The sequence below is a fragment of the Dipodomys spectabilis genome, unplaced genomic scaffold (assembly GCF_019054845.1).
Source record: "Dipodomys spectabilis isolate Male_0828 unplaced genomic scaffold, ASM1905484v1 ptg000178l, whole genome shotgun sequence".
Classification (NCBI taxonomy): domain Eukaryota; kingdom Metazoa; phylum Chordata; class Mammalia; order Rodentia; family Heteromyidae; genus Dipodomys; species Dipodomys spectabilis.
In genome coordinates this window covers 13,541,682-13,566,916 of record NW_024870855.1, presented here as the reverse complement: position 1 = coordinate 13,566,916, position 25,235 = coordinate 13,541,682, and the positions used below count along the sequence as shown (strand labels likewise).

The 25,235-nt window shown below is 44.0% G+C and overlaps 1 protein-coding gene across 1 annotated transcript in view; it reads left to right on the top strand.

Moving 5' to 3' along the window:
- Gars1 (glycyl-tRNA synthetase 1) overlaps positions 1–13,805 on the top strand; it is a 42,286-nt gene extending 28,481 nt beyond the window's left edge. Inside the window, exons 12-17 of the mRNA XM_042695055.1 lie at positions 29–174; positions 3,344–3,429; positions 6,610–6,719; positions 10,418–10,511; positions 11,083–11,273; positions 13,498–13,805. Coding sequence (XP_042550989.1) covers positions 29–174; positions 3,344–3,429; positions 6,610–6,719; positions 10,418–10,511; positions 11,083–11,273; positions 13,498–13,623 — 753 coding nt within the window. The 3' untranslated portion in view covers positions 13,624–13,805. The remainder of the gene's footprint in view (positions 1–28; positions 175–3,343; positions 3,430–6,609; positions 6,720–10,417; positions 10,512–11,082; positions 11,274–13,497) is intronic.
- The last annotated feature ends 11,430 nt before the right edge of the window (positions 13,806–25,235 follow it).

Here is a 25,235-nt window from a genome sequence, read left to right as displayed (position 1 = left end):
GTTTTGTGACTCCTTGACTGTTGCATACAGAACAGTGAATGTTGTTCAGTTTGAACCCAGTAAGGGAGCAGTTGGTAAGGCATATAAGAAGGATGCAAAGCTGGTGATGGAGTACCTCGCTGCCTGTGATGAATGTTACATTACAGAAATGGAGATGCTGCTGAATGAGAAAGGGTGAGTTGGAAGGTGTTTATTTTTACATGGGCTTTAGCAGGAATATACTCTGCCAGGTTCTGAAAGGTAGGGTGAGATTAGCTTCTTTAGCTTTTTATTTTTTTGTTTTTTTGTTGGTTGTAGGGCTTGAACTCAGGGCCTGGGTACTGTCCCTGAGCTCTTTTTGCTCAAGGCTAGCACTCTACCACTTTGAGCCACAGCTCTACTTCTGGTTTGGTGGTTAATTGCCTGGGCTGGCTTCAAACTGCGATCCTCTTGTGTATCTTTAGTAGTTTTTTTGTTGTTGTTGCGGGTAACAGATATCTCTTGGCTACATGTAAACTGTCTTCGCTGGGATCTTTGTGTCAACCTGGAAATAGCTTTGAAATGGAATGTAAAGGTCTTCTCTTGATGCACAAAAGCCTGATTTTAAGCACCACAAAAGGAAAGGAGGGAGAGAAAATGGAGGGAGAGAAAATGTTTACCACAAATTTATTTCTAAAGCTCCTAAGTTCTTGGGGCATATTTATATTTCTATACTCTGTAGAACTTAAGAATTTTCTCTTAATTTTTAAAATATTTTTTCCTAGTATAGAATTCATATTTTTTTTAAACAACAACAAAGCTTCCATTCCCCTACCTTATGGTTTGGTGTGGGTGGGTGTGTGGGTGTGTGCGCACGTGCCTGGGGACTGTTCCTGAGCTGTTGTTCTCAAGACTAGTATTCTACTTGAGCCACAGCTCTACTTCTGACTTTTTCTGGTTAATTGGATATGAGTCTTATAGATTTTTTTGCCCAGGATGGCTTCAAACCATGATCTCCAGATTTCACCCTCCTGAGTAGCTAGGATTACAGGCATGAACTATTGGCAAGTGGTATGGCAGTGGCTTATAGTTTCTGACAAAACGAATTTAGCAAAATTAATAAAACGTGTAATTTTTATGGAATAAAATAAGTCATCAATAGCACAAATGGTGGGAAGAATTGGGAATATGTTGTTGCTATATATATATTGTATATTCAATTTCACATTAGTATTACCAAATAGTATATATGAAGTGTTACAATTATTTGGAATGAGTCTATGCTGAATTTAAAAAATGCACATAGTAAACTCTAGAATATCTTACCTGTGAGTGCGGGGGGGGGGGGGGGGCATATGCAGACCAAAGGGGCATAACCTAATAAAATTTGAGGTAAGATATACTTCCAGAAGACAAGAAAAGGAACAAAGAAGTTGGACAAGTAGGAATGAATTAACTATCAAGGTGGTCAATTTAAACCCCAAATAGCAGTAGTTACATTAATAAAACAGTCTGATTAAAAAGTTCAAGCCTGTCCGGGTGCTGGTGTCTCATGCCTGTAATCCTAGCTACTCAAGAGGCTGAGATCTGAGGATCATGATTCAAAACCAGCCCAGGCAGGAAAGTCCTTGAGACTCTTATTTCCAGTTAACCAACAAAAAGCCAGAAGTGGAGCTGAGGTTCAAGTGGTAGAGCACTATCCTTGAGAAAAATGCTTTAGGGATAGTACCTAATCACACACACACACGCACGCACGCACGCACGCACGCACGCACGCACGCACGCACACACACACACACACACACACACACACACACTCTCTCTCTCTCTCTGTTCAAGACTGAATTAAATGTTGTCTGTAGGAAACTTACTACAATGATTATACATAGGTTTAAAATTGAAAAGGTAAAAATTCTTCATGAAAATAATAGCCTCAATAGAACCTCAAAATATATGAGGCGAAGTAGATAAAATAGATGGAAAAAATAGACAGATTTCACAATTAGTGGAGATTTCTGCACCTCTCTCAGTAACAAGAAGTTAACAGGAATTTAGAAGGTATCAGACTATTACTCAGTGTAATTGCCCTTTATAAAACACATTCTAATAACCAGAAGATACATTCTTTATACTTTAAATTTCTTCCTTTTTAATGCACTCCTCTCACTAAGAATGGTTTCTATTTTCATAGAGTTGTTTACTAAAAGAACAGATACACAAAACAAACTTACAAAGACTGAAGAAATAGGGTCTGCAAACCCTGAAATATGTCATATCTGGGCTTTTACAGAGAAAGGTTGTTGATCTTTTCATCAAAGTTAGGCTAATAAAAGAGGCCTCAGACAAGAGCTTATATCTTTAAGGCAGTCTGGTTCACAGTGAAGGATAGCCAGAAAGTGGTTGACTGGGGTAGAGTCAGAAAAGTAAGGACCCAGGGGAACCTCTGGGCTGTGCATGTTGCTTACATGAGCAGTATAGTAAGATCAACTTTTTCAAACTGAAGGCACTTACCATCTCAGCAGGAAAACTACTACTGCTGTAGTCTTCCAGAATGTTCATTATGTAATGGACAGCAGCACAAAATTGCATCTCTTCATTGTTATCTACAAACAAGTCAGTTAGCCAGCCATCTGCTTCCTGACGGAAGCTGTTTTGTTGCTGTTACCTGAGCTGCACTGTGTTCACAGGATACTTAACACCTGGCTCTGTGGGCAGGGGCACCTCAAATGCCTGCACAGACTCCAGGAGGAGCTGTGAAGCGGGGCCAGCAAAGTGCAGTTGTGGGAAGAGCTAGTACCACACGGGGGCGCTCTTTCTTAGTTCTGAGCTGCTGGAAGACCTGAGAAATCCAAGCAGATCTTCATTATATGAGGAAACAAGCTGAAATGTCACTGTTACATGAAGTGGTTTGTAATGGTGATTTCTTGCAGTCTAAAACCAAATGGATGTCTCTGAGGAAATGAACATATGACAGCCAGCAGTGTGGGGGAGATAATTTACATCGATCTCAATCATTAAACTTCTTTTCAGCTATCTTTATCACCACATCCATTTATTTTGGAAATTTTGTGGGAGCTTTGGGACTGTTTTTGTAAGCTGACAAGCTGGCTTGCTGTCCATTTGTTCGGACAGTATTGAGAAGGGCATTTTACCAACAGACTTCATTAAGTCATATGTGCAGTTTTATAGAACTAGTCAAATTTGTGACTACTTCTCTAGAATGTTACTGTGTGCCATTCATAGGGTCATACTTAATTTGGTGTTTCTTATGAAATAAAGAATTGACTGAACTGTGCTATACACAAAATGAAAAGCGGTTTATTAATCTGTAAAACTTTCAGGCACTGGAACATGTTTTAACTAATATGTAATGTGTGTTTTATAGGGAATTCACTGTTGAAACTGAAGGAAAAACATTTCAGTTAACAAAAGACATGGTCAGTGTGAAGAGATTCCAGAAAACACTATATGGTAAATTTATAAAAATAATAAGCAAACAAGAAATCTTCTGAATTTATTTAAGGTTTTATGAAATAATCATCTTGTAGAAAATTTGAAGAGAATACAGAAATTCTAATACTACAGCCATAAATTTGGTGAATATGTTTAAGACAGTGCCTGTTTTTGTTTATTTCTTTTCCTAAATGTGTGCTCATACTGAAAGGTAATTTCCAATACTGCCCTTTTTATTTCCTGTAGCATGAAGTGTATTGGAAGAATAGTTGTTTTTTTTTTGGTCCGGTCGTGGGGCCTGAACTCTGGGCCTGAGCTCTGTCCCTCAGCTCTTCAGCTCAAGGCTAGCGTTCTACCACTTGAGCCACAGCACCACTTTCGGCTTTTTTCTTTTTGCTTATATGGTGCTGAGGAATCGAACCCAGGACCTCAGGCATGCAAGGCAAGCGCTCTACCTCTGAGCCACCTTCCCAGCCCGGAAGAATAGTTTTGATTAAAAACTTTTTTGTAACTTTGAGGAAAATCTTTCTTGAGCAAAACATGGAGCCTAGAGCTTCCGTCTTTTTTTTTGACAAAATAACATATTAAACAACATTTAGGCTGGGCAAAGTAATCTTGGCTACTTTGGGAGGTAGGTATCAGAGCATCACAATGAGGTCAGCCTAGGCAAAAAAATAATAATAATAAAATAAAATAAATAAAAAGGAAGTTTGTGGGACCGTCTCAATGCCTGGGTGAAACGTGCCTGCTATCCAGCTATAGGGGAAGCAGTCCTGGTGCAATGGCGTGTGTCTACAATCTCCAGCAACCCAGGGTAGGACCATACCTCAAAAATAACCAAGGGAAAAAAAGGACTGGAGGCATGGCATAAGCGATAGAGCACCTGCCTAATCCCCAGAACTGCAAAAAAAAAAAAGGAAAAGGACATTTAAATCTGTGACCTTTTATGATCCTTTAAAAAAAAACCACTGGTTTTTTTTTGTAGAACAAATTCTATAGATTTACATGATGTATTTTGTAACATATGGCTGAAATGAAGCTCCTAGAAGCAGTGGTAGGTGTTTCATAAGCTGTTGCTGGTAATGAGACAACCTGCCTCTGCATTTGTTTTTGGCAGGCAGTGTCAGGCCCAGTGAGCAGGGCTGGGGTTGAGGAGAGGCTCCTATGACCTTGAGTCTGTTGTCATCTTAGTGCAGCCTCTGCAGAGCTCAATTTCACTGTAACTCAGATGTAGCAGGATGGGCAGAAAATGCCTTATAATCCTCTTTTTAGATACCATCTTACTATTGTTATTATCAAGGTGTTGTACAGAGGGTTACCATTCCATAAGTCAAGTAATGAATACTTTTTTTTTTTTTTGTCATGGGGCTTGACCTTAGGGTCTGAGTGCTGTCCCTGAGCTTTTTTGCTCAAAGCTAGCACTCTGCCATTTTGAGCCCTAGCACCACTTCCAATTTTCTGGTGGTTTATTGGAGATAAAAGTCTCACAGACTTTCCTGCCTGGGTTGACTTTGCAATGGTATCCTCAGATCTCAGCCCCCTGAGTAGCGAGGATTACAGGTGTGAGCCACCAGCACCTGGCTGCATTTCCTTTTTGGGCAATGTCTCCCTTTCCTTCCCTTTTCCCCAGTTTCTCCCTCCTGCCCTTGCCCATGAGTTGCATAGTTTATTTTCCACATAGTGGATATTGAATAGTATTATTGCACTTGTTCATCCTTCCTCACTCCCTTTCTGCACCTCTCCTTTGTCCTCCTAAAATAGAAATTCCAAAAGTAAAACCAAATACGACCACTACCAATGACAACAACAACAAAAACATGTTTTCATTTCCTGGACTTCTTGATTATATTTCTAAAATGTGTCATTACTCTTCATTTTATAGTGTGTGGGCAGACTTATTACTACAACTTAGGATGTGTCTTTAGTGTGGTGAGTGTGGAGAAGTTACAATCAAAACAAAATGCACTATAACCAGGAGAAGGAACATTTGGTTGCAACATGATAATGACTCCTTTATCTCAGACAAATGATTTGGTCCCATAAAGGGCTCAGTCAGTTAACTTTTTTTAAAAATTTTTTTTGGGTCCGGTAGTAGGGCCTGAACTCTGGGCCTGGGCGCTGTCCCTCAGCTCTTCAGCTCAAGGCTAGCGCTCTACCACTTGAGCCACAGCGCCACTTCCGGCTTTTTTCTTTTTTCTTATGTGGTGCTGAGGAATGGAACCCAGGGCCTCGAGCATGCAAGGCAAGCGCTCTACCACTGAGCCACCTTCCCAGCCCATCAGTCAGTTAACTTAATGCTAGACATTGCCTAGTGCTGTTCAAGATGAAAGCTAATGTGGTCTCCCCCTGTAACATAGGTTGTCTCACCAGTGGGGAGGGCTGTAGGGCCCCTGGAAATAATATGTGATGGAATCTGACCTCTAAGGGGCCTCCTAACTCCAGAATGTTAGAGACAGCCATGATAACCTGGCTCCCAAATGAGTTCACACCAGATAACAAGCTCAAAAAGTCAAAACGTGAACCATGGATACTTGTATGTAGGATTTTTTTTTTCTTGATGCCAGGCCTGGTGCTTGACCTTGGGCCCTGAATGCTGTCTCTGAGCTCTTTTGCTCAAGGCTAGTACTCTACCATTTGAGCCACAGGTCCACTTAAGCTTAGATTTTTGGGGGGTGGGGAGGTAGAGAAGGTAGGATGATAAATTGACTTTCTTACCCTATCGGGTAAGATAGGGTATCCTTAGATTTTAACCTCCTGAGTAGCTAGGATTATAGGCCTGAGCCATAGGTGGTTCCTGGTAGGAATTATTTTTGTTAATTATGTCAGTTATGGTGGTAATTTTTAATTTATCGAAGTCTTAATGAAAGCTCAATTTCTTAGGCATTTTGGAGAGACAGGGCAGATAGTAGGAGTCATGCAGCTGCAGTTTTATTATTTAACCAACAAGAACGATGCTCCTGTAACTCAAGTTTTCATATTTATGCTCTATTAGCAGAGAACTAAATTTGGTGAATTTTTTTGTACTCCAACTTTCTCCTGAAAGGTGTCTTATTTCCTGCCAGCGAATAGCTTTTTGTCAGTGTTCTGATGTACAGAGATCAGATGCATCTAGAATAGAGATACCCTAAGAGCTAAGAATTGTTTGGGAGAAGATTTGTGGTATATGAGACAATGCCATTGATTTTCTCTTTTCTTCAGTGGAAGAAGTTGTCCCAAGTGTCATCGAACCCTCCTTTGGCCTGGGCAGGATCATGTATACTGTGCTTGAACACACATTCCACATCCGAGAGGGGGATGAGCAGAGAACGGTGAGCCACTATGTCTTGTGAGTCCTTCTTGTAGTGTCAGACCGTAACATTTATTGAAAGACATTGGTAAGGAATGACGACTTAGCTGTTAGTCACTGTGATGGCCCCACGACCTGACCCCCCCCTCAAAAAAAAAAAAAAAAGAAATTTATTGTTTATGTCTGACACCCAGGGACCTGGGGGCTTTTTTTGCTTTGTGAGTAAGAACCCCACATGATTTCAGTTTGTGAGATGATCAGATCACAAATTGAATGCAATACCTGGAGATGGCTCTCCTGGCATCCAGGACTTGTATATAGAGACTTATAGTAAGCTTCATCAACTCTCACAAGTTTTCTTTTGGTGTTGATATATCTGTATCCTGGCCCCATGCCTTCCATTCTCTCCTCATTCTTTTTTTTTTGTTTTTTTTTTTAATTAAGTTTTTTTTATTGTGAAAGTACTTACAAAGGGGTTACAGTTACATGAGCAAGATAATGAGTACATTTCTTATCCAGCATTGTTGCCTCCTCCTCTGTTTTTCCCTATCATCCCTTCCCTCCCACCTCCTCAGCTACCCCCTTCTCTCCCTCCCACCCCCTCCCGCCTAAACTGCAAAGTTCGTTTTTTGACATAGCGTCTTGAACATCTCATTGTTGTAATGGGTCAATCTGTATCCCTATTATTTAAACACTTTGTTTTTTCCCTTCCCCTCCCCAAATTATACCAACGTCAAATACAGTAAAAACAGGGATTATACTGTGGGGGAGGGACATACAAAGCAACAAAGAAATCATCTTATAAATATGTTAGAAACAATCGCATGAAAGAAAAAACATTTGAATACTTGTCTTGGGGTTCATTTCACCTAGCATCAACTTACCTGACCTTTTCTGCTTGTCTCAGACATATAGTAATTGTAAATAAGGGAAAACATGGGACCTATGTTTCTTTGGGCCTGGCTTACATCACTTCATATAATTTTTTTCCAAGTCTTTTCATTTCCTAACAAATGAGGCGATGTCATTCTTTCTGATGGAATTATGGAATTCCATTGGGTATATATGTCCCACTGAGGGACATCTGGGTTGGTTCCATATCTTAGCTATGGCAAATAATGCTGCAATAAACATATTTGTGCTGGTAGCTTTAGTATGGTCTTGTTTGTGATCATTTGGGTAAATGCCCAAAAGTGGGATTGCTGGGTCATAGGGGAGCTCTATGTGGAGCTTTTTGAGGAACGTCCATACTGCTTTCCAAAGTGGTTGAACAAGTTTACACTCCCACCAACAATGAAGTAAGGTTCCCTTCTGTCCACATCCCCTCCAGCATCTGTTGTTGTTAGAATTCTTGATTATAGTCATTCTGACTGGGGTGAGGTGGTATCTCAATGTTGTTTTGATTTGCATTTCTTTTATGGCTAGAGAGGTTGAGCATTTCTTCATGTGTCTATTGGCCATTCTTACTTCCTCTTCAGAGAAGGTTCTCTTTAAGTCTTTAGTCCACTTATTTATTGGGAAGTTGTTTCTTTGAGAATTTGTTGTTGGGAGATTTAATCTTTTGAGTTCCCAGGTATATTTTAGATATGAGACCCTTGTCTGTTGTATGGCTAGTGAAGATCTCCCAATCCGTGGGCTTTCTGTTGATCTTGCTAGCTATGTCCTTTGCCATGAAGCTTTGCAGCTTCATGCAATCCCATTTGTCCAACCTTTCTTTGATTTGTTGTGTTTTTGAGTCTCTATTAAGAAAATTTCGGCCTGTGCCAAGGTCTCTCCTCATTCTTACCTCTTCATTCTGCCATGCTTTGCTTTTCCATACTCACCTCTGTCTGCAGAAATTGTTCTTCTTGAGCCTCTAGGTGGACATTTCCAGGGAAATCAGTCTGGAGGATGGCTAGCAAAGAGAGGCTTAGGTTAGTTGAAGGAAGATTTGCTGGCTAAGAGGCTCAGTGCTGGATGGCCACCTGGTTCTTTCCAGGGCATTGAGCCATGAAGAATGAGCTGGAGTGATTCCATACCACTGTTTTAAAGGCTCTGGCTAATATGTGGCTAATGAAGTTGCACTTTAATCTCTTTAATCACTTTAATTTTCCTGATGTGAAGGATCAGCTCTTCCTTCTTTGAGCAGTGATAGTAAGATCCTGGGTTTGGGTACCAGCTAGGTGTAGGAGTGAGAAATGGTGATGGACGTAACTGTAGCTGTTCTTTTTAGATGCCAGATTTGCTTTGAGCTTTTCCTGGTTATTTTTCCTAATAAAAAAGGTTTTAAGAAAAATTTTTAGTTGTTCCCTTGAATCTAACATGATTGATGTGACATGAACTTTAATAGGCATTTCATAAGGGCTAAACAAGAATAAATTATCACAGTGTTTTATGAATTGCATAGAATCCCATCATGAAGAAAAATTTGATTAAGCTGCAGGAAGCCAGAAATGTTTCTAAATTATTAACACGGTTCCTTAATCCATTTGCCTATAAATTTGATAGAAAAACATTGCTAGTGAAATTTAAAAAGTATATTTTCTAGCCAGGTGCTGGTGTCTCATGCTTATAATCCTATAAAACTGTTTAGAGGGCTGAGATCTAAGGATTACAGTTGGAAGCCAGCCTGGGCAGGAAAGTCCATAAGACTTTTAGCTCCAATTTACCACCAAAAAATGCCCAAAAAAGCCAAAGTGGAGCTGTGACTCAAGTAGTAGAGTTTTATTTAGCCTTGAGCAAAAAACTTGGGGACAGTGTCCAGGCCCTGAATTCAAGCCTCAGGACCAGCATATACACACATACACATGCAGTATATTTTCTGGAAAGACTGCTTGTCTTCTAGGAAGCAGAATGATGCAGGTAGAGGAGAGGAGGGTCCCCCACCATTTTGTGGTGGTCATGTGCACACTTCTGGAGTACAAGGCTCACAGAAGAATAGTCATCATTGCTTGGCATTTACGGTTAATTAAACTTGGAGTGGGGACCCAACTGGAACTAAACCTCTACCATTGGTTGTTTTTATATGACAGATTCCCTCCAAGTTTTCTATGCTTACCTTTCAAGTATTGTATAAATATTATTTAAGAACTGCCTTAAGCTCTCATTTCTAACCCAAAATGGCCAGCTAGATTGTCTTGCACAGAGCATTTTCTGTCTCTGAGCTCAGCTTACTCAGAAGCGTCATGTGGGAGCAGTGTGGGAGGCTGGACTTCTCAGTATAGATAGGTGTGCAGAGTGAGGGGTTTGTTCTGTACTATTTCTGTTGTACCAAAATTCTGTGAGCTAATTACACTTTTCTGCTTTCATTGACTCATGGAATCTTTTCTTAAGGGACAGATGGAGTTTATATATTTTATTTGTTATTTGGCTTTGGGGGGATTCATTAGCTGGTCCCCATAGAAAGAAGTGAGAGGTTTCTCTAGGACACTCAGAGCTCACTCATTTTACTGGACTTTATATAAAACAGACCTGGGAAGAGAGCGGAGCAGGTGGCATAGACCTGCCTTTTATGTGAAGAAACTAACACAGTTAACCAAGTTGGGTCAGATTCAGAGCTGAAGTCAGGTACTTCTAGTTCTGGCTCTCCTCTGGTTTCTATGTTGTTCTGCTGCTTTTCTGTGGCATTTTTCTATCATTGATGGTGAGGTTGTGCTTACATATGCATGCACTCAGGGAACACTGACATTCAGATATTTATGAGCTAACATATTTGGACTTTTTTCTTTTTAAACCATCTAGTTCTTCAGTTTCCCTGCTATGGTGGCTCCATTCAAGTGTTCCGTCCTTCCCCTGAGCCAGAACCAGGAGTTCATGCCATTTGTCAAGGAATTATGTAAGTGAATCCATGGTTATACCCTCACACAGACCCAGTGACTGCGGGTGGAGTGATTTCATCACTGTTTACTAGGGGAAGAGGGTACCTGAGCAGGGTGTCTTGGCCCTGGGTGAGTCAGGGACCCAAGAGTCTGCCTGAGAGTGACCCTGGCTTCTCACACTGACCCTGGTGCAGACTTCCCCTGGGAACCCAGGGGAGAGTGGTACTGCTATGGACCAGTAGCCATGAGCCCTCAGTGTCAAAAGGGGCAAGGGGTCCAGTGGTACTTCCATTACTTCTGAGTTGGCACATGGGCAGCACCTGCTGAGCCACTCAGCCCTGGGCAGGTGGAGGTGGTGGAGTCAGCACTGTCCACTTCGCCTCTTCTCCCCTTTCCGTACTCTGCTCCATTGGGTGCAGAGGCTCAAGCTCCAGGAGTTTTGTTCCTCTTACACTTGTTACCTGGCATTTGTTACTCTCATGTTTTGATCCCTTTCATAAGTTTTCTGGGCTTGTCAGACTTCACTCAGTTGAAGATAAGACTTTCTATGTTATTTTATTTTAAACGTACTATGTTTATTTTGGGTAGCGGAAGCTTTGACCAAGAATGGCGTTTCTCATAAAGTGGATGATTCCTCTGGGTCCATTGGAAGGCGCTACGCTAGGACCGATGAGATTGGCGTGGCTTTCGGCATCACCATTGACTTTGACACAGTGAACAAAACCCCTCACACAGCAACTCTGAGGGACCGAGACTCCATGCGTCAGATCAGGGCAGAGGTAACATCTTTCGTTTGGCATCTTCAGCTTTGCTTAGCTTTGTGTTTTGCTTAGCTTTGTGCTTTGCTTCTCCTGGTTGGAGTTGGATATTGATAGATTTATGCTTCTGTTGCTTTTTTTTCTTTGTGGTTTTAATGATAAGCTTGTATCAGACAAAGCCCAGGTTCCCAAAGACATTTGGTTTAATTATGAAAATACCCATTAGTGCTCCTCTAATATTATATAGCATTTGGATTGCTCTGGGCTCAGGCTTTGACAGTTTGATTTTATAGTTGTTTCTTTATTGGGCAGGAGAAATGTGACCGCCTGAGGCTGTTGCCATAGTTTTATTGGCAAGCCTTTAGGGCCTTAGGCATTTTTTTCTTTGTATCTCTATAGGAGCGTCTACATGTGCATATAAAAACCTTGTGCAAATAGTAGTTCACTCAGTGAACTACTGATGGGATTGATGGGAGGGGGCAAACAACAAAGGGGAAAGCTGCTTTGGCCGCAAGCCAACAAGTGCTGGGCTGGTTTGTTAACTTGGAACAGGTATTTATTACTGCTGTCATGGTTAACTCAACATAAAAAGTTACAGTAGGGAAAATAAAGGTAAAAACTGCTTCCCCTACCACCCCCTCAACTGAGTTCACAGGTCTTAGATTTCTGGTGTGGCTTGTTTTTTGTTTTTTTGCTGATATTGGGATTTGAACTCAGGACGTCATGCTTGCTTGCTAGGCTAACATGATACTGCAGAGCCATGCTTCAGCCCTGTTTTCCACAGGTTATTTTAGGATAGGGTCTCGTCTCTCTTTCTACCCAGCCATATACTTGAGTCTCAGTTTGCCTACATAAGGTTTCCTGAGATCACAGGCACAAGCTGCCAGGTCCAGCTTCACTTTTCTGGAGACAGACCTGATTCTGGCTTGTGTTTTTTTTTTTTTTATAAAGAAAGAAAAACCATTAGCCAAGTGCCTGTAACTCACACTTGTAATCCTAGTTACTCAGGAGGCTGAGATCCAAGGATCCCAGCTTGAAACCAACCTGGGCAGAAACATCCAGGGAACTCTTTTTTTTTTTTGGGTCCAGTCGTGGGGCCTGAACTCTGGGCCTGGGCACTGTCCCTTAGCTCTTCAGCTCAAGGCAAGCACTCTACCATTTGAGCCACAGTGCCACTTCCGGCTTTTTTTTTTTGGCTTACGTGGTGCTGAGGAATCGAACCCAGGGCCTCATGCATACAAGGCAAGCGCTCTACCACTGAGCCACCTTCCCAGCTCTCCAGGGAACTCTTATCTCCAATTAACCACCAAAGAGCCAAAAGTGGAGCTATGGTTCAAATGATAGAGCACCAGCCTTGAGCAAAAGAAGCTCAGGGACAATGCCCAAGTCCTGAGTTCAAGCCCCAGGACCAGCATAAAAACAACCTCGTGCAACTACCTGCTCATTCCCATAGAGCTGTAGAGCTGGCTACTTTGGATTCATATTCTCATTCTCATCTGGCTGTGATTCACAGCATTTCCAGGGAACTTGTTAGATTGATGACAGGACCTCCACCCAAAACTCACTAAATCAGAAGTGAAGAGGGACAGATAGTGGGATTTCTGCTGCAGCAGAACTATTGCTGGAGGACAGGCTGCATTTGCTGACAACAGGAGAAGAGCTGGCTCCTTTATTCTTCAAGAGTTACATTATTGACTTCGAGAGTTAAATTTAACACATGTGAAGTAACTTCAAGTGACAGGGAAGAGAGTTTGGACTGCTTTGTGCAGGATTAGATTACTAGGAGCTGGTGAACTGTGTGTGCTGGAATGAGCAGGAGCTTAGTCTGGGATGAGTAGAGCCCAGGCTATGAAGGAGGGGGTCTAATGTAGCAAAGAGGGTCAGCGCATCATAGAAACATTGAGGCTCCCTTTTTTTTGATGTTGTTGTTGGTTGTGGGGCTTGAATTGAGGGCCCGGGTGCTGTCCCTGAGCTGCTTTGCTCAAGGCTAGTGCTCTCCCTTTGAACCACAGCTCCATTTCCTGGTTTTCTGGTGGTCCAGGCTGCCATTGAACTGCTATCCTCAGATTTCAGCCTCCTGAGCAGTTAGAATTACAGGCGTGAGCCACCAGCTTTCAGCTGAGACTCCATTTTTAAAGGGACCTGTCGTCTCATAGTCAGGCTTTGGCTGTCTATGTGATTTCAGAGTTGAGGGAGAATCTCTTTTTGAAACTCTAAAGTGGACTTTTTGTTCCTCCTCATCCAGGTGTCTGAGCTGCCCATCGTGGTCCGCAATCTGGCTAATGGCAGCATCACGTGGGCAGACGTGGAGGCCAGGTACCCTCTCTTTGAAGGACAAGAGACTGGCAAGAAAGAGACAATCGAGGAATGAGGACATTTTGGCAACTTTTGACAACCTGTACTAATGGAAGAAAGCACTCGATCATGTCCACCTACCAAAAAGCAAAAACAAAACAAAAAACAGCCTTGCGATTGCGTCCAGGACTGTATTTTATCCTCATGGCTGCCCAGTGTTACTCTCACAATTAAAGTTGAAGGAATTCTGAACACATGTATCATCTATTTGTTGTTTCATGTTTTCAACAAAACTGCGTCTCTAGACTTTAGTTAGGGAGGCACTTAAAAATTAACAACTCTGTTGGCATAATTTGTGTACTGTGGAATTGCCTTTTTAAGTATATACTTCAATGATGTTTGGGGGAATTGAACTCAGGGCCTTGAACTTGCTAGGCAGGTGCTCTTGCTCTGTCATTGAGCCATGCCCCCAGTCCTTTTTTGTTACAGTTAATTTTTGGATAGAATAGAATCCTGCACTTTTTCCTCAGACCTTGATCCTTCTACCTATGTCTCTTATAGCTTGGATTCTAGGTGTGGTCTAACCAGTTGTTTTTTGTTTGCTGTTGCTACTGGGGCTAGAACTCTGGGCCTCATGCTTCACTTGTTTTTTTTTCAATCAAGATTGGCACTCTCTCACTAGTCACACCTTTACTCCAGCTTTTCACTGGTTAATTGGAGATAAGAGGCTCTTGGATTTGTCTTCCTGTAATCTGATGAGGATCAAACTACGATCCTCAGATCTCAGCTTCCTGAGTAGGTAGGATTATAGGCATGAGGCACCAGTATCCGATTATACCTAGCTTGATGATTGAGATGTGTTCTTGATATTTTTTTTTGCCTAAAAATGGTTTCAGAGCGGCCTACAGCCTTGATCTTCTCTATTGCTGCTTTCTGAGAGCTAGGATTATGGTATTCACCATTTCACTTGTCCCCAATTTTAGAACATTTCTATAAATGCTCATTTACCATTATTACCCATTCCAACCTCAGCCCCTCAGAGGCATAATCTGCTTCTCTTCAGTCTTTTTAGATTTGTCTTTCCTATTTCTCTTTCTGAGAGAGTGATGCACTGAGCTAAAGAGATAGCCACCTGCCGGTTAGTGACTGAGAAAGGCTAAGCTGATGGGGTGGGGAAATGTGGGAGTTCTCTGAACAGAAATTGCTCTGCCCAGTCTCAGGAGGAGATGCACTGGCAGTGCCCTCTGCTTAAGGCCTGCTTATTCTTGGCTTCACATAGTCTTGAGTCATGGGGCCCCAGGTATCAGAGGGCCTCATCTATTCTCACTGACCAATTCCTGTCTCCATCCCAGCTGAGCTTGTTGGCTTTGTTTCTTTATAGAAGATGTGTGCTTATTTGTAAGGAAAAACACGAGGTTACGTGAATTTGAGCAGCCGTATGTATTATCTATTGTTGGCAAGTGGGGGCAGGTGGTCTCTTATCTATTATCTATTGCTGGCAAGTGGGGGCAAGTGGTCTCAGGTGTGTCCATCATCTTAGGAACAATGGAAGCTATCTCTTAGGTACCAAGTGAGAGCCCCGAGGGCTCCAACACTGTGTCTTATATCTTCCCACAGCACCTGGTGCCATGCATAGTAGGAATCAGTCTGCGGATTAGTCTCCGTGGTGGCTCTGGGGAATAAACTAAAGAGTCTTGTGTCTTTGAGACAAGAACTAAGATGTACTGTTTTTGCACTGGTTACTTTGAGATAGAGTCTCACATAGACCATAATCCTACTGATACCTCTAAGTATTCATTATCAATTTAGAGTGAACTAGATCTCTAGTAAATTGCCTTCACTTTCTAGGGTCCTTATAAGATTCCCTGTACTACAGCTTGTGAGCATTCTCTTAAGGGGAAGGAAGCAGTGCTTCCCATGTACTTACTTCATTGTAAGTATTTTCCTATGTCCATAAATTCCCCATTATGTAGGTATTTATTCTGTAATGAGTTAGTCCCTGCAGACTAGTGAACAATAGGGGAGAACCTATTAAACGTTAGTATGGTCTTCCTACTTGGATCATACAAGGATTAGAGCTGAAATTTTCACCCATCTGCCTGGATAGTACCCTCCCTTTCCCTGCTCCTCCCCTAGGTGGCAATGTGTAGCCCCCTCTCCCAGGACCACCCACCTCCAAGGTGACCCATTACCACAGTAAGGAGCATGGCATTTGTAGGCAGAGCTCTGGCTCTGTTGGTATCCTGTTTGCCTGGATTTAAACACCAAAGGGCCAAGAACTGTGTCCTAACCGAAGAGGCATTTTACACATGAGAGATTGTGCGCATACACACATGCATACTTCTAACAGGTTTGTGACTGTCTAAAGCCTAAATCCCTGGCTTAATGCTAAGACCTATTATTTTTCTTTTAAAACAGTTAAAAAAGTGTCCAACATGAAATGTATTTTTGTGAGTATACAATTCAATATATGTCCACTGTTGGGTAGTTAAGAGCATAGTTAATTTAAGAGCATTTCTTCATTTCCAAAAGAGGCTCCATATCCATCAGCATCTAGCCTCTCCCCATTCCCTTCTTCTAAGCAATTTCTTACCCACTTTCTGTGGACTTCCATTTGTCTCTGCTGGATATTTTATGTAAATGGAATCACACAATATGTGGTCTTTTGTGACTGTCTTTTAAAAATGGGCTTTGTTTTGGCTGGGAAGGTGGCTCAGTGGTAGAGCGCTTGCCTTGCATGCATGAGGCCCTGGGTTCAATTCCTCAGCACTACATAAGCAAAAAGAAAAAAAAGCTAGAAGTGGCGCTATGGTTCAAGTGGTAGAGCGCTAGCCTTGAGCTGAAGAGCTGAGGGACAGTGCCCAGGCCGAGAGTTCAGGCTCCACGACTGGACCCCCCTGCAAAAAAAAAAAAAGGGGTGGGGCTTTGTTTTGTATCTGTGTTTACCAAACTGGCCTGGTTAAACACAGCTATATCAGTAGCACTGAAGCTAATTCCTGTACCTTTCCCCCACAGGAGTACTGGCATTGTGGTTCGGTCTTGATTAGTGTCTGGAATTTAAGGCAGAATATAGTAGTTAGGTTCTTTATAACTTAGGCTGGACTTGAAGACAAGTACAGTGTCACTTGTGTCTAGAGTGGTTTTGCTAGGCTTCTGCAGGAGTATAGCTCCTTAATGCCACAAAGCAGAGTGCTGGATAGAGATGAATGCTCCAGAAAAAAATTCAGCAGTCATAAATGTAGAAACAACTTACTGATTTCATGAGATTGTGTTAGAGATGTCAGGTGTTCTGAGCTCTTTGTGATGAAAGCTGTAAGTGATGTGGACCTTTATTTACTACCCTCATAACCAGGTATCCTCCCAGGGTAATGGTGGTATATTCTTGAGAGGACCAGGGGCTCTGGAGATGTATCTGTGCCCACGGAGAACTGTTTCCCCGAGCCTCAGGCTTGGTGGGACTAGGAATCTGACCTATCTCATGTTGCAGAGCTCTGTACCAGCATAGCTGCTGGTAGTCCGTTTAAGGCAGGTGCTTTGGCATTTGGCCAGCACCAAAATGAAATCTTCTTGAGGATTCAGTAAATGAATGGGTAAATAATTTTGCTATTCCTCAAAATTCACCTCAAGTGGCCTAGTCAATAAGTCTTTGTTACTGCGTTGCCTCTAAATGGTAATCATGTTAGGACTGTGTGGATGAAATTAAGGTCTCCAGAGTTGGCGATGTGACTTGGGTTTGTCTGGGAGGAGCAGACCATCACCCCACCATCCTTACTGTTTCCCTCTGAGCTACTGACGTGTGCCCCTCACTGGATGTGTTGAAGGGCACCTTTGAAACTATTACCTCAGAAAGAGATGTAGTGTAGCTCTCTATGTTAGAATGTCTTGCTCTGTGTGTGTGTGTGTGTGTGGGTGTGCACGCACGTGCACGTGCTGGTACTGGGGCTTGAACTCATAGCCTTGAGCTCATGCTCAGCTTTTTTGCTCAGATTGACACTCCTAACACTTCAGCCATATCGACACTTTTGTGTGCTCAACCTGCCAAGCAGCAAGGATTTCAGTGAGGACCCACTGGCACCCAGCTAGTGTTAGAATGTCTTGAGCTTTGAAAACACTATCTGGGCTTGTCTCTTTCCAATGCAGTGAGTTTCTCTGGAGTGGGTCTTGAGCATTAGTGTTTAAAAGTCTTAGATGGGTCGAGAAGGTGGCTCAGCAGTAGAGTGCTTGTCTCGCATGCATGAGGTCTGGGTTCGATTCCTCAGCACCACATAAACAGAAAAAGCCAGAAGTGGTGCCGTGGCTCAAGTGGTAGAGCGCTTAGCCTTGAGCTGAAGAGCTCAGGGACAGTGCCCAGGTCTACAGTTCAAGCCCCACGGCTGACAAAAAAAAAAAAAAAAAGTCTTAGAAAAGCCACTGGTGACCACCATTGTGTCCCTGCTCTCTTGAAAGGGTTCCCCCCTCCCCCCCCCCAGAATCTTGCATCCAATGAGATGGGTGGGAGGGAGTGAGCAGTGGCGGGGGAGGGGTGTGTGTGTGTGTGTGTGTGTGTGTGTGTGTGTGTGTGTGTGTGTGTGTTTCCCTTGGAGCCTTTTAGAGCCACATTCTTTTTTTTTTTTTTTGTCAGTCATGGGGCTTGAACTCTGGGCCTGGGTGCTGTCCCTCAGCTCTTCAGCTCAAGGCGAGCGCTCTACCACTTGAGCTACAGCGCCACTTCCGGTTTTCTGATGGTTTATTGGAGATAGGAGTCTCACAGTCTCTCCTGCCCGGGCTGGCTTTGAACCGAGATCCTCAGATCTCAGCCTCCTGAGTAGCTAGGATTACAGGCGTGAGCCACCAGCGCCCGGCAGAGCCACATTCTTGTCTAGTAGGCGTGGTGAGGTCAAAGAGCAGAGGGTCTCCCTGAGCTGGGTGCTGGCCCTGCTTCAGTGTCCTGGGTGGAGTATAGCCTCAGTCCCAGGCCAGGAAGAGGAGCCCTGTTCTACAGGGAACGGGATCTCTCTGCCTTTTCCTTAGTACAGAAAGGTGTTGGCAGAGCTTTGTCAAAAGCCAGTGCCTATATTTGTAGGGTCTTCCAATCAATCACCAACCATTAGTGCAAAAACAGTTGCGCTAACTCCAACAATTTAAGCTAATTAAAATGATTTTGGCTGATCAAAACTATAGTTCTGCCTTAGTGTGAGTCATTGAGATTAAGTAGAATGAAATTGTGGGAAAGCTGACATACTTTGAAACAACTCCACACCCCCTCCCCTGCCCCCCCCAAAATGGGCCCAGACTTTCAATTCTTGTTTTTTTGTTGTTGTTGTTGTTTGTTTGTTTTTGGGTCCAGTCATGGGGCCTGAACTCGGCCTGGGCGCTGTCCCTCAGCTCTTCAGCTCAAGGCTAGCGCTCTACGACTTGAGCCACAGCGCCACTTCCGGCTTTTTTCTTTTTGCTTATGTGGTGCTGAGGAGTCGAACTCAGGGCCTCAGGCATGCAAGGCAAGCGCTCTACCACTGAGCCACCTTCCCAGCCCAGACTTTCAATTCTTTTGCCAAGGAATTTTGCAGCCAGCTTGCGAAGACATGTGCATCACTGACCTCTCCTTTCCTTAAGTCTGTAAGGACATGGATTTGCCTTTGTTGCCCATGGGGTGCCCTTTGCGGCACTCACTACACATTTGACATAATGACTGAATTCTTTCAATCACTGAGCTGAGGGCAGCTCCCATATTCTCATCTTTTTTGTTTTTAGTTTTGGCAGTGCTGGGGTTTGAACTCAGGATCCTAGCACTTGCTTGCTCTGCCAGCCCTCTATGACTTGACCCATGCCTCCCCCTTCACTTTGCTGATAACTTTGGAGGTAGAGTCTTGAAGACTTTTTCCCCCTAGCTGGCTTTGAACCAGCTGGCTTCTGATACCAGCATCCTGAGTAGCTAGGATTGCCAGTAACATGAGCCATGGGGGCACCATACTCATTCTTACACTAGCCTTGCCTATAGCCACCCAAGGCAGATTATGAAACAATGTAACAATGTAGCAGCAAGGAACAAAATCTCAGTCCTATATTCCCAGGAATACAATCCTATTCCTAGCTAGAGGAAGTATAGCTCAGGTTGTGAATGTAAAATGGTCCTTCAATTGCTACCACAGGAAGGATGCTTTAGCTGGTGAGCTGGTTTTTCTTTTCTTTTCTTTGTTTGTTTCATTTTTTGGCAGTTCTGGAACTTGAACTCCTGGCCTGGGCACTGACCCTGAGCCTCTTTGTGCTCAAGGCTAGAGATCTACTACTGGAGCCACAGTACCATTTCCAGCTTTATCTGAGTAGTTATTGGAGATAAGAGTCTCATGGACTTTTCTGCCTGGGCTGGCTTCAAACCATGATCCTCAGATCTCAGCCTTCTGAGTAGCTAGGATTATAGGTGATGAGCTGTGTTTGAAAACTATTATGAAATCAATGAAAGGAGTAAAGAATCGTTTTCTGTTGTTGTTGTTTGTTTTTGTTTTTTTTGTTGGTCATGGGTCTTGAACTCTGGGCTTGGGTGCTATCCCTGTGCTTTTCAGCTCAAGGCTAGCACTCTACCACTTGAGCTACAGTGCCACTTCCAGTTTTCTAGTGGTTTATTGGAGATAAGAGTCTCATAGACTTTCCTGCCTGGGCTAGCTTTGAACCATGATCCTCAGATCTCAGCCTCCTGAGTAGTTAGGATTACAGGTGTGAGCTACCAGCACCCAGCTTAAGAATCTTTATAAAATGTAGATTGAGAAGAAGACCCAAGCAGAGACTCGTAAGATTTCTATGGCTTGGGAACACAAGCTCTCTTTTTTTTTTATTCAAGTTTTTATTGTAAAGATACTATACAGAGGGTTACAGTTACATGAGTGAGGTAATGAGTACACTTCCTCTTGAACTTTGTTAGCCCCTCCATTGTTTTCCCCCTACTATCCCTTCCCTCCCTACCTTCCTCGAGGTTCTTTTTTTTTTTTTTTTAATTGTGATTAGGTGATTACATAATTTCCCAAATTTCACAGTATTGTGGAATAATGATGCTCATTTAAAGTCACAAGCTCATTCTAACTTTCCTGGAGCAAATTGTCTATCACGGTCTATAACATATAACAGTGTACACATATACACCATACATGTGATCAGCAGCATGGGGATATTTAGTAGTGGTTTGACCAGATGAGTGGAAGTTCTTTGTTTCTTAAGTCCTGTTAATTTTGTTGTATCACCTAACATTTTGGATTTAGCATCCACTTATCAGGGAGACCATGTACCGTTTGTCTCTTTGCTCTTGGCTTACCTCGCTCAACATGATTTCTTCTAGCTCCATCCATTTCCCTGCAAATGCCATTATTTTGTCATTTCTAATGGCTGCATAATATTCCATTGTGTATAGATGCCACAATTTTTGGATCCATTCATCTGTGGTGGGTCATCTGGGTTGTTTCCATATCCGAGCTATTGTGAATAGTGCTGCAATAAACATGGAGGTGCACGTGTCCTTGTATATTGGTTCCTGTTGTTCAGGGTAGATGCCTAGAAGTGGTATGACTGGGTCATTAGGGAGGTCAATCTTTAGCTTTCTAAGGACCCTCCAGACTGCTTCCCAAAGTGGTTGTATAAGTGTACATTCCCACCAAGCTCTCGGTTTTGAAAGGAACTGATTCCTGGCTTCTGCACATGGCATTTAGGGCTGGACCAAACATGGCTCCTAGCCATCACAGCCTGATGATGAGCTTGGCCTCTGAGGTGTGCTGAGCTTGGCCTGGAAGGAGACAGATGAAGGGCCATCACCCCACATCACCCCACAGTCTGCTCTAAGTGTGAGCCTGCATCTCCTGAGTGGGCTGAGGTCTGGGTTGGGGTGCAGAAGCCTGTGTCAAATTCTTGGGTGTTTCTAACACACAGCCAGGTCTGGGTTCTACCAACTCTCAGAGCTTCCTAGCTTTCTTGGAAAGCATTTTCCTTGTCTCTGGGGTCTCTTTAGCTTGGGTTTCCTTCAAGGACTTCATCAGAAATAGCATGTATTCTTTTATATTTTTAGTTCTCTGGGAAAGCCTGTCACATTTGCATGTTGCCCATGGCCCACACGTAGTACAGATCATGTGAAGCCTCATTCTCTGGACCATCTCCTTTGTGGGAGTCCCTGCAGCAGTGGTATGTCATCCTTCAGATGTGAAGGCCTTGATGCCTAGTCTGCAGTGGAGAGGTGGGGGGTGGGTCACCTAGAGTCTGTTTCTGGCTGAGGGAGGGGATGGAGTTAGAATTGGGGATGGGTGCTGTTCCCAGCTGAGCCTTCATAGAACATTCTGAAATCCCTAAATAGGCAAGTTTCTTGCCAATTTCTATCAAATGGACTGTGACTCTCTGTGTAAGTGAAGGCATCTGGGGAGGGCAGGAAGAATGGCAGGAGGCTACTCTAGGGGTGTTCATGGGCACCCCCACTGACCTCCCCTAGAGAATCCAGAGAAAGAAAGCATCTTTGAATTCTCTGCCTTCCTGGGCAATAGGGCTCTTCCTCTATGGGGAACTACCATTGCTGCATTCTTTATGGTTGCCGGGCCCAGGGAACCAGAGGGGGACTTTCCTGTGTCCTGAAGAACTAGTTAAAATGCACAATTAATTATCTTGCTGTGCCTGCAGGAGAGGTGGAGGAGCAGTTTTCTGGATGGAGACTTTATTAGTGCATACCCCTGCCTTTGCTTACTCATTTGGCCAACCAGCAAACATGGATGATGCTGGCGGGGCTCAGTCTGGGAAAGGCCTCCTACTCCAGTTCTCAGTCCAAAGTGTAATTGCTGACATTCAGAATTTTCTGTGCATCTAGCTTTTTAGCATTCATTCATTCATTCTTGCACTAGTGGCTTTATTGTGTACTTAGACAAATGTAGGGGTTGAGCTTATCCAAACCAGGACAGGTAAGAGGAAAGGCATGCTACTGTGGCTGTGCCAAGACAACAGATATAAATCTAGACTACCTGGAGCCAACCCTTTCTGGTCTTACCACCAGGATGGTGGCAGACAGGCTGGGAAGCCCTTTAGGTGGCATTTAGGGCATATATGCCAGAGTGGGCTGGAGGCAGTAGAGGCCCTGCTCTGCTTCTGTTACTCATGTAAGTGGAGAGGCAATGTTGCCAGCTGGGGACTGGCTCTGGGCTCAAGGATGCGCATGGTTCATGATTTTTGTCAGAGTAATCCATGTCCTTGTGCTGCCTTGTGTATCTTTTTAGCACTGGGTTCCAGCCTGTGGCTGGTGGTTCCTTGTCAGAAGGAGGCTGGGCCCCTGTGGTGGTTCCTTGTCTCCAAAGAAATTCCCCGCAGATGAGCTGGAAGGAATTCAGTCACCGCAGAGGTGAGGTCAATTCAGCCTCTGCCTACCCCTCCTGCAAATTAGCATCTCTGGGTGGTGCTGCACCTTGGGAGAATTAGGGGCATCCTGGGGCAGAGCCCAGCAACCACACTCAGCACAGTGATGAGTACATCTGCATGTTTTACAGGTGACCACTCCTCTGGAGTTGCCTTGCCTTAGAGGTTTCCAGAAAGAAGAGAGGCCTCTTACCTTCACTCTGTCATGTACAGCATGGGAGCAGACAGATGTTGGGAGTTGGGAGAAGGGAAGGAGTTTTGTTTGTCCCTGGCTCCCATACAATGGTCAGCCACTGGAGGGCTTGTGGCTTGTCGGTCCCCAAATCCCTGTGAGCCTGGAAACACCGGCTTTCACCACCTGCTGCTAGCAGCCACCCAAGTTCCTGAGCAGCAGGCTCTGCCAGCACCTGCCAAGGGTCAGTTTTCTTAAAAACATGTCCTCTGGGGGAGCTCTGTGCCACCCCAGCTAGGTGTCACCAAATCCTCCAACCATGGTTGGGAATGTCACTCATGGACAGGGCCCCAGGCCTACCTTCCATGTCCACAACAAGTGCAGGGCCTGGTATATCCTGAGTGAGCCTCCTGGGGCAGCCTCCTCGTCTCCAGTGCCTCAATGCATGCTCAGGACAACAGAGGAACCATTTGCTACATCCCTGCCCACACTCATCCTTCTCTGCAGTGGTGAGAAAGGCTTGGGTCTAGAGGACAGGAAGTGGGAGCCAAGTGAAGGACAGCCTAGCTTCTTGCGCATAAGAGCTTCATCTGGCTTGAGGCCACCACAGGCATAGGCAGGTGATATGCACACAGAAGAGGCTAAGGCCAGAGGCCAACTTGCTCTGTCCCTGGTAGAAGCTTCTAACAACAGAAGTGATGACTCAATGGAAGTAGAGCAGGGGATTGGGGTGAGGAACACCTTTGTGAGTTCAAACCTCCAGCTGTTCTATAAGTGAGGGAGAGTTTAGAGATCAGGCGGGAGATCCTGGGGGGTCTGTTGTTAGAAGCTCTCAGCACCGAGGAGGAAGAACTGCTAATGAGGCCACTTTCTGGAAGGTCAAGCATTGAGAGGCTGCCAGCACTGAAGCAGATGCTCATGAGAACTGGCTGGACTGCACTGAGCAGGTGCCTAACCTGGTTAACAAGTGAGGACCTAGCGAGACTGGCTTAATGGCTCTGGTGGATTTCAAGGGAAAAGCTCTGCAGGGTCCGTGACCAGGGGCTTGGGGATTGAGGGGAGGCAGGGCTGGGTAGTACTTCCTCTTCACCAGAGAGAAAGTGGCCAGATATACTGAGCAAAGTCTACAGCCTGATATCTTCATACTACTGGCTGGGCAGGGACCATGGGTCCTGGGCCTCTCCAAGGACCAAAGAACAAGATGGACAATGGGCTGCATCTAGGCAGCAGTAAAGAGTGCCAAAGCCAGGCAGTGCTTGCTCCAGTGAGCTCTAGCTCACAATCTCTTCTGGCTGACAACTGAGCTCCAAGTGGCCTCATGGGCCCACCTATTTATACCTCTTTTCTATACAAGAACATTGTGGTGCTAATGGATGTAGCCATTACTGTGCCTTGAGGAGACGGTGTGACTTTCCAAGACACTCATGAGTTCTGTCTTGTGAGAAAGCCAAGGTGGCTTGTGAGAAGCAGGGCTCTGGCTAGGCCACATTGCTCCTTGGTGCACCACCTCACATTGAAAGCGCTTCCAGGCCTCTGCCTACCCCAGTATCTGATACAAGGGCTGGTGGTGAGATATGGGTCCTGGTAGCCAGGGTTGCAATTCATTTTCTCAGATGTATGGCAAGAGGACCTCAGGGGCCATTTCATGATTGTCTAGATGACAGATTGCTGTTCAGTTTGGAGACCAAATCTCAGGGCTGTAGAGAATTCAGTTTCTTTGCTACCATTACTTCTTATTTAAAGAGCCTCAGTGTGGTCAGTTAAAAAAAAGAAAAAAAGGAAAAGAAAAAGAAGGCCAGGTGCCAGTGGCTCACACCTATAATCCTAGTTTCTCAGGCTGAGTGCCCAGGCCCTGAGTCCAAGCCCTAGGATGGGCAAAAAAAAAAAAAAAAATTAAGAAAAATAGGAGCTGGGTGCTATTGACTCATGCTTGTAATCCCAGCTACTCAAGAGGCTGAGATCTGAGTATGTAAGTTCAACACCATCTTGGGCAGAAAAGCCTACAAGATTCTTATCCCCAACTAACTAGCAAAATAACAGACTGGAGATATGACTCAAATGGTAGAACATAATCTTATGAGTGAAAAAGCCAAGTAAAAGCACAAGGCCCTGAGTTCTAGTAGATGCATGCATGTGTAGATTACATCTGATGTACTTTAGACTGTAGT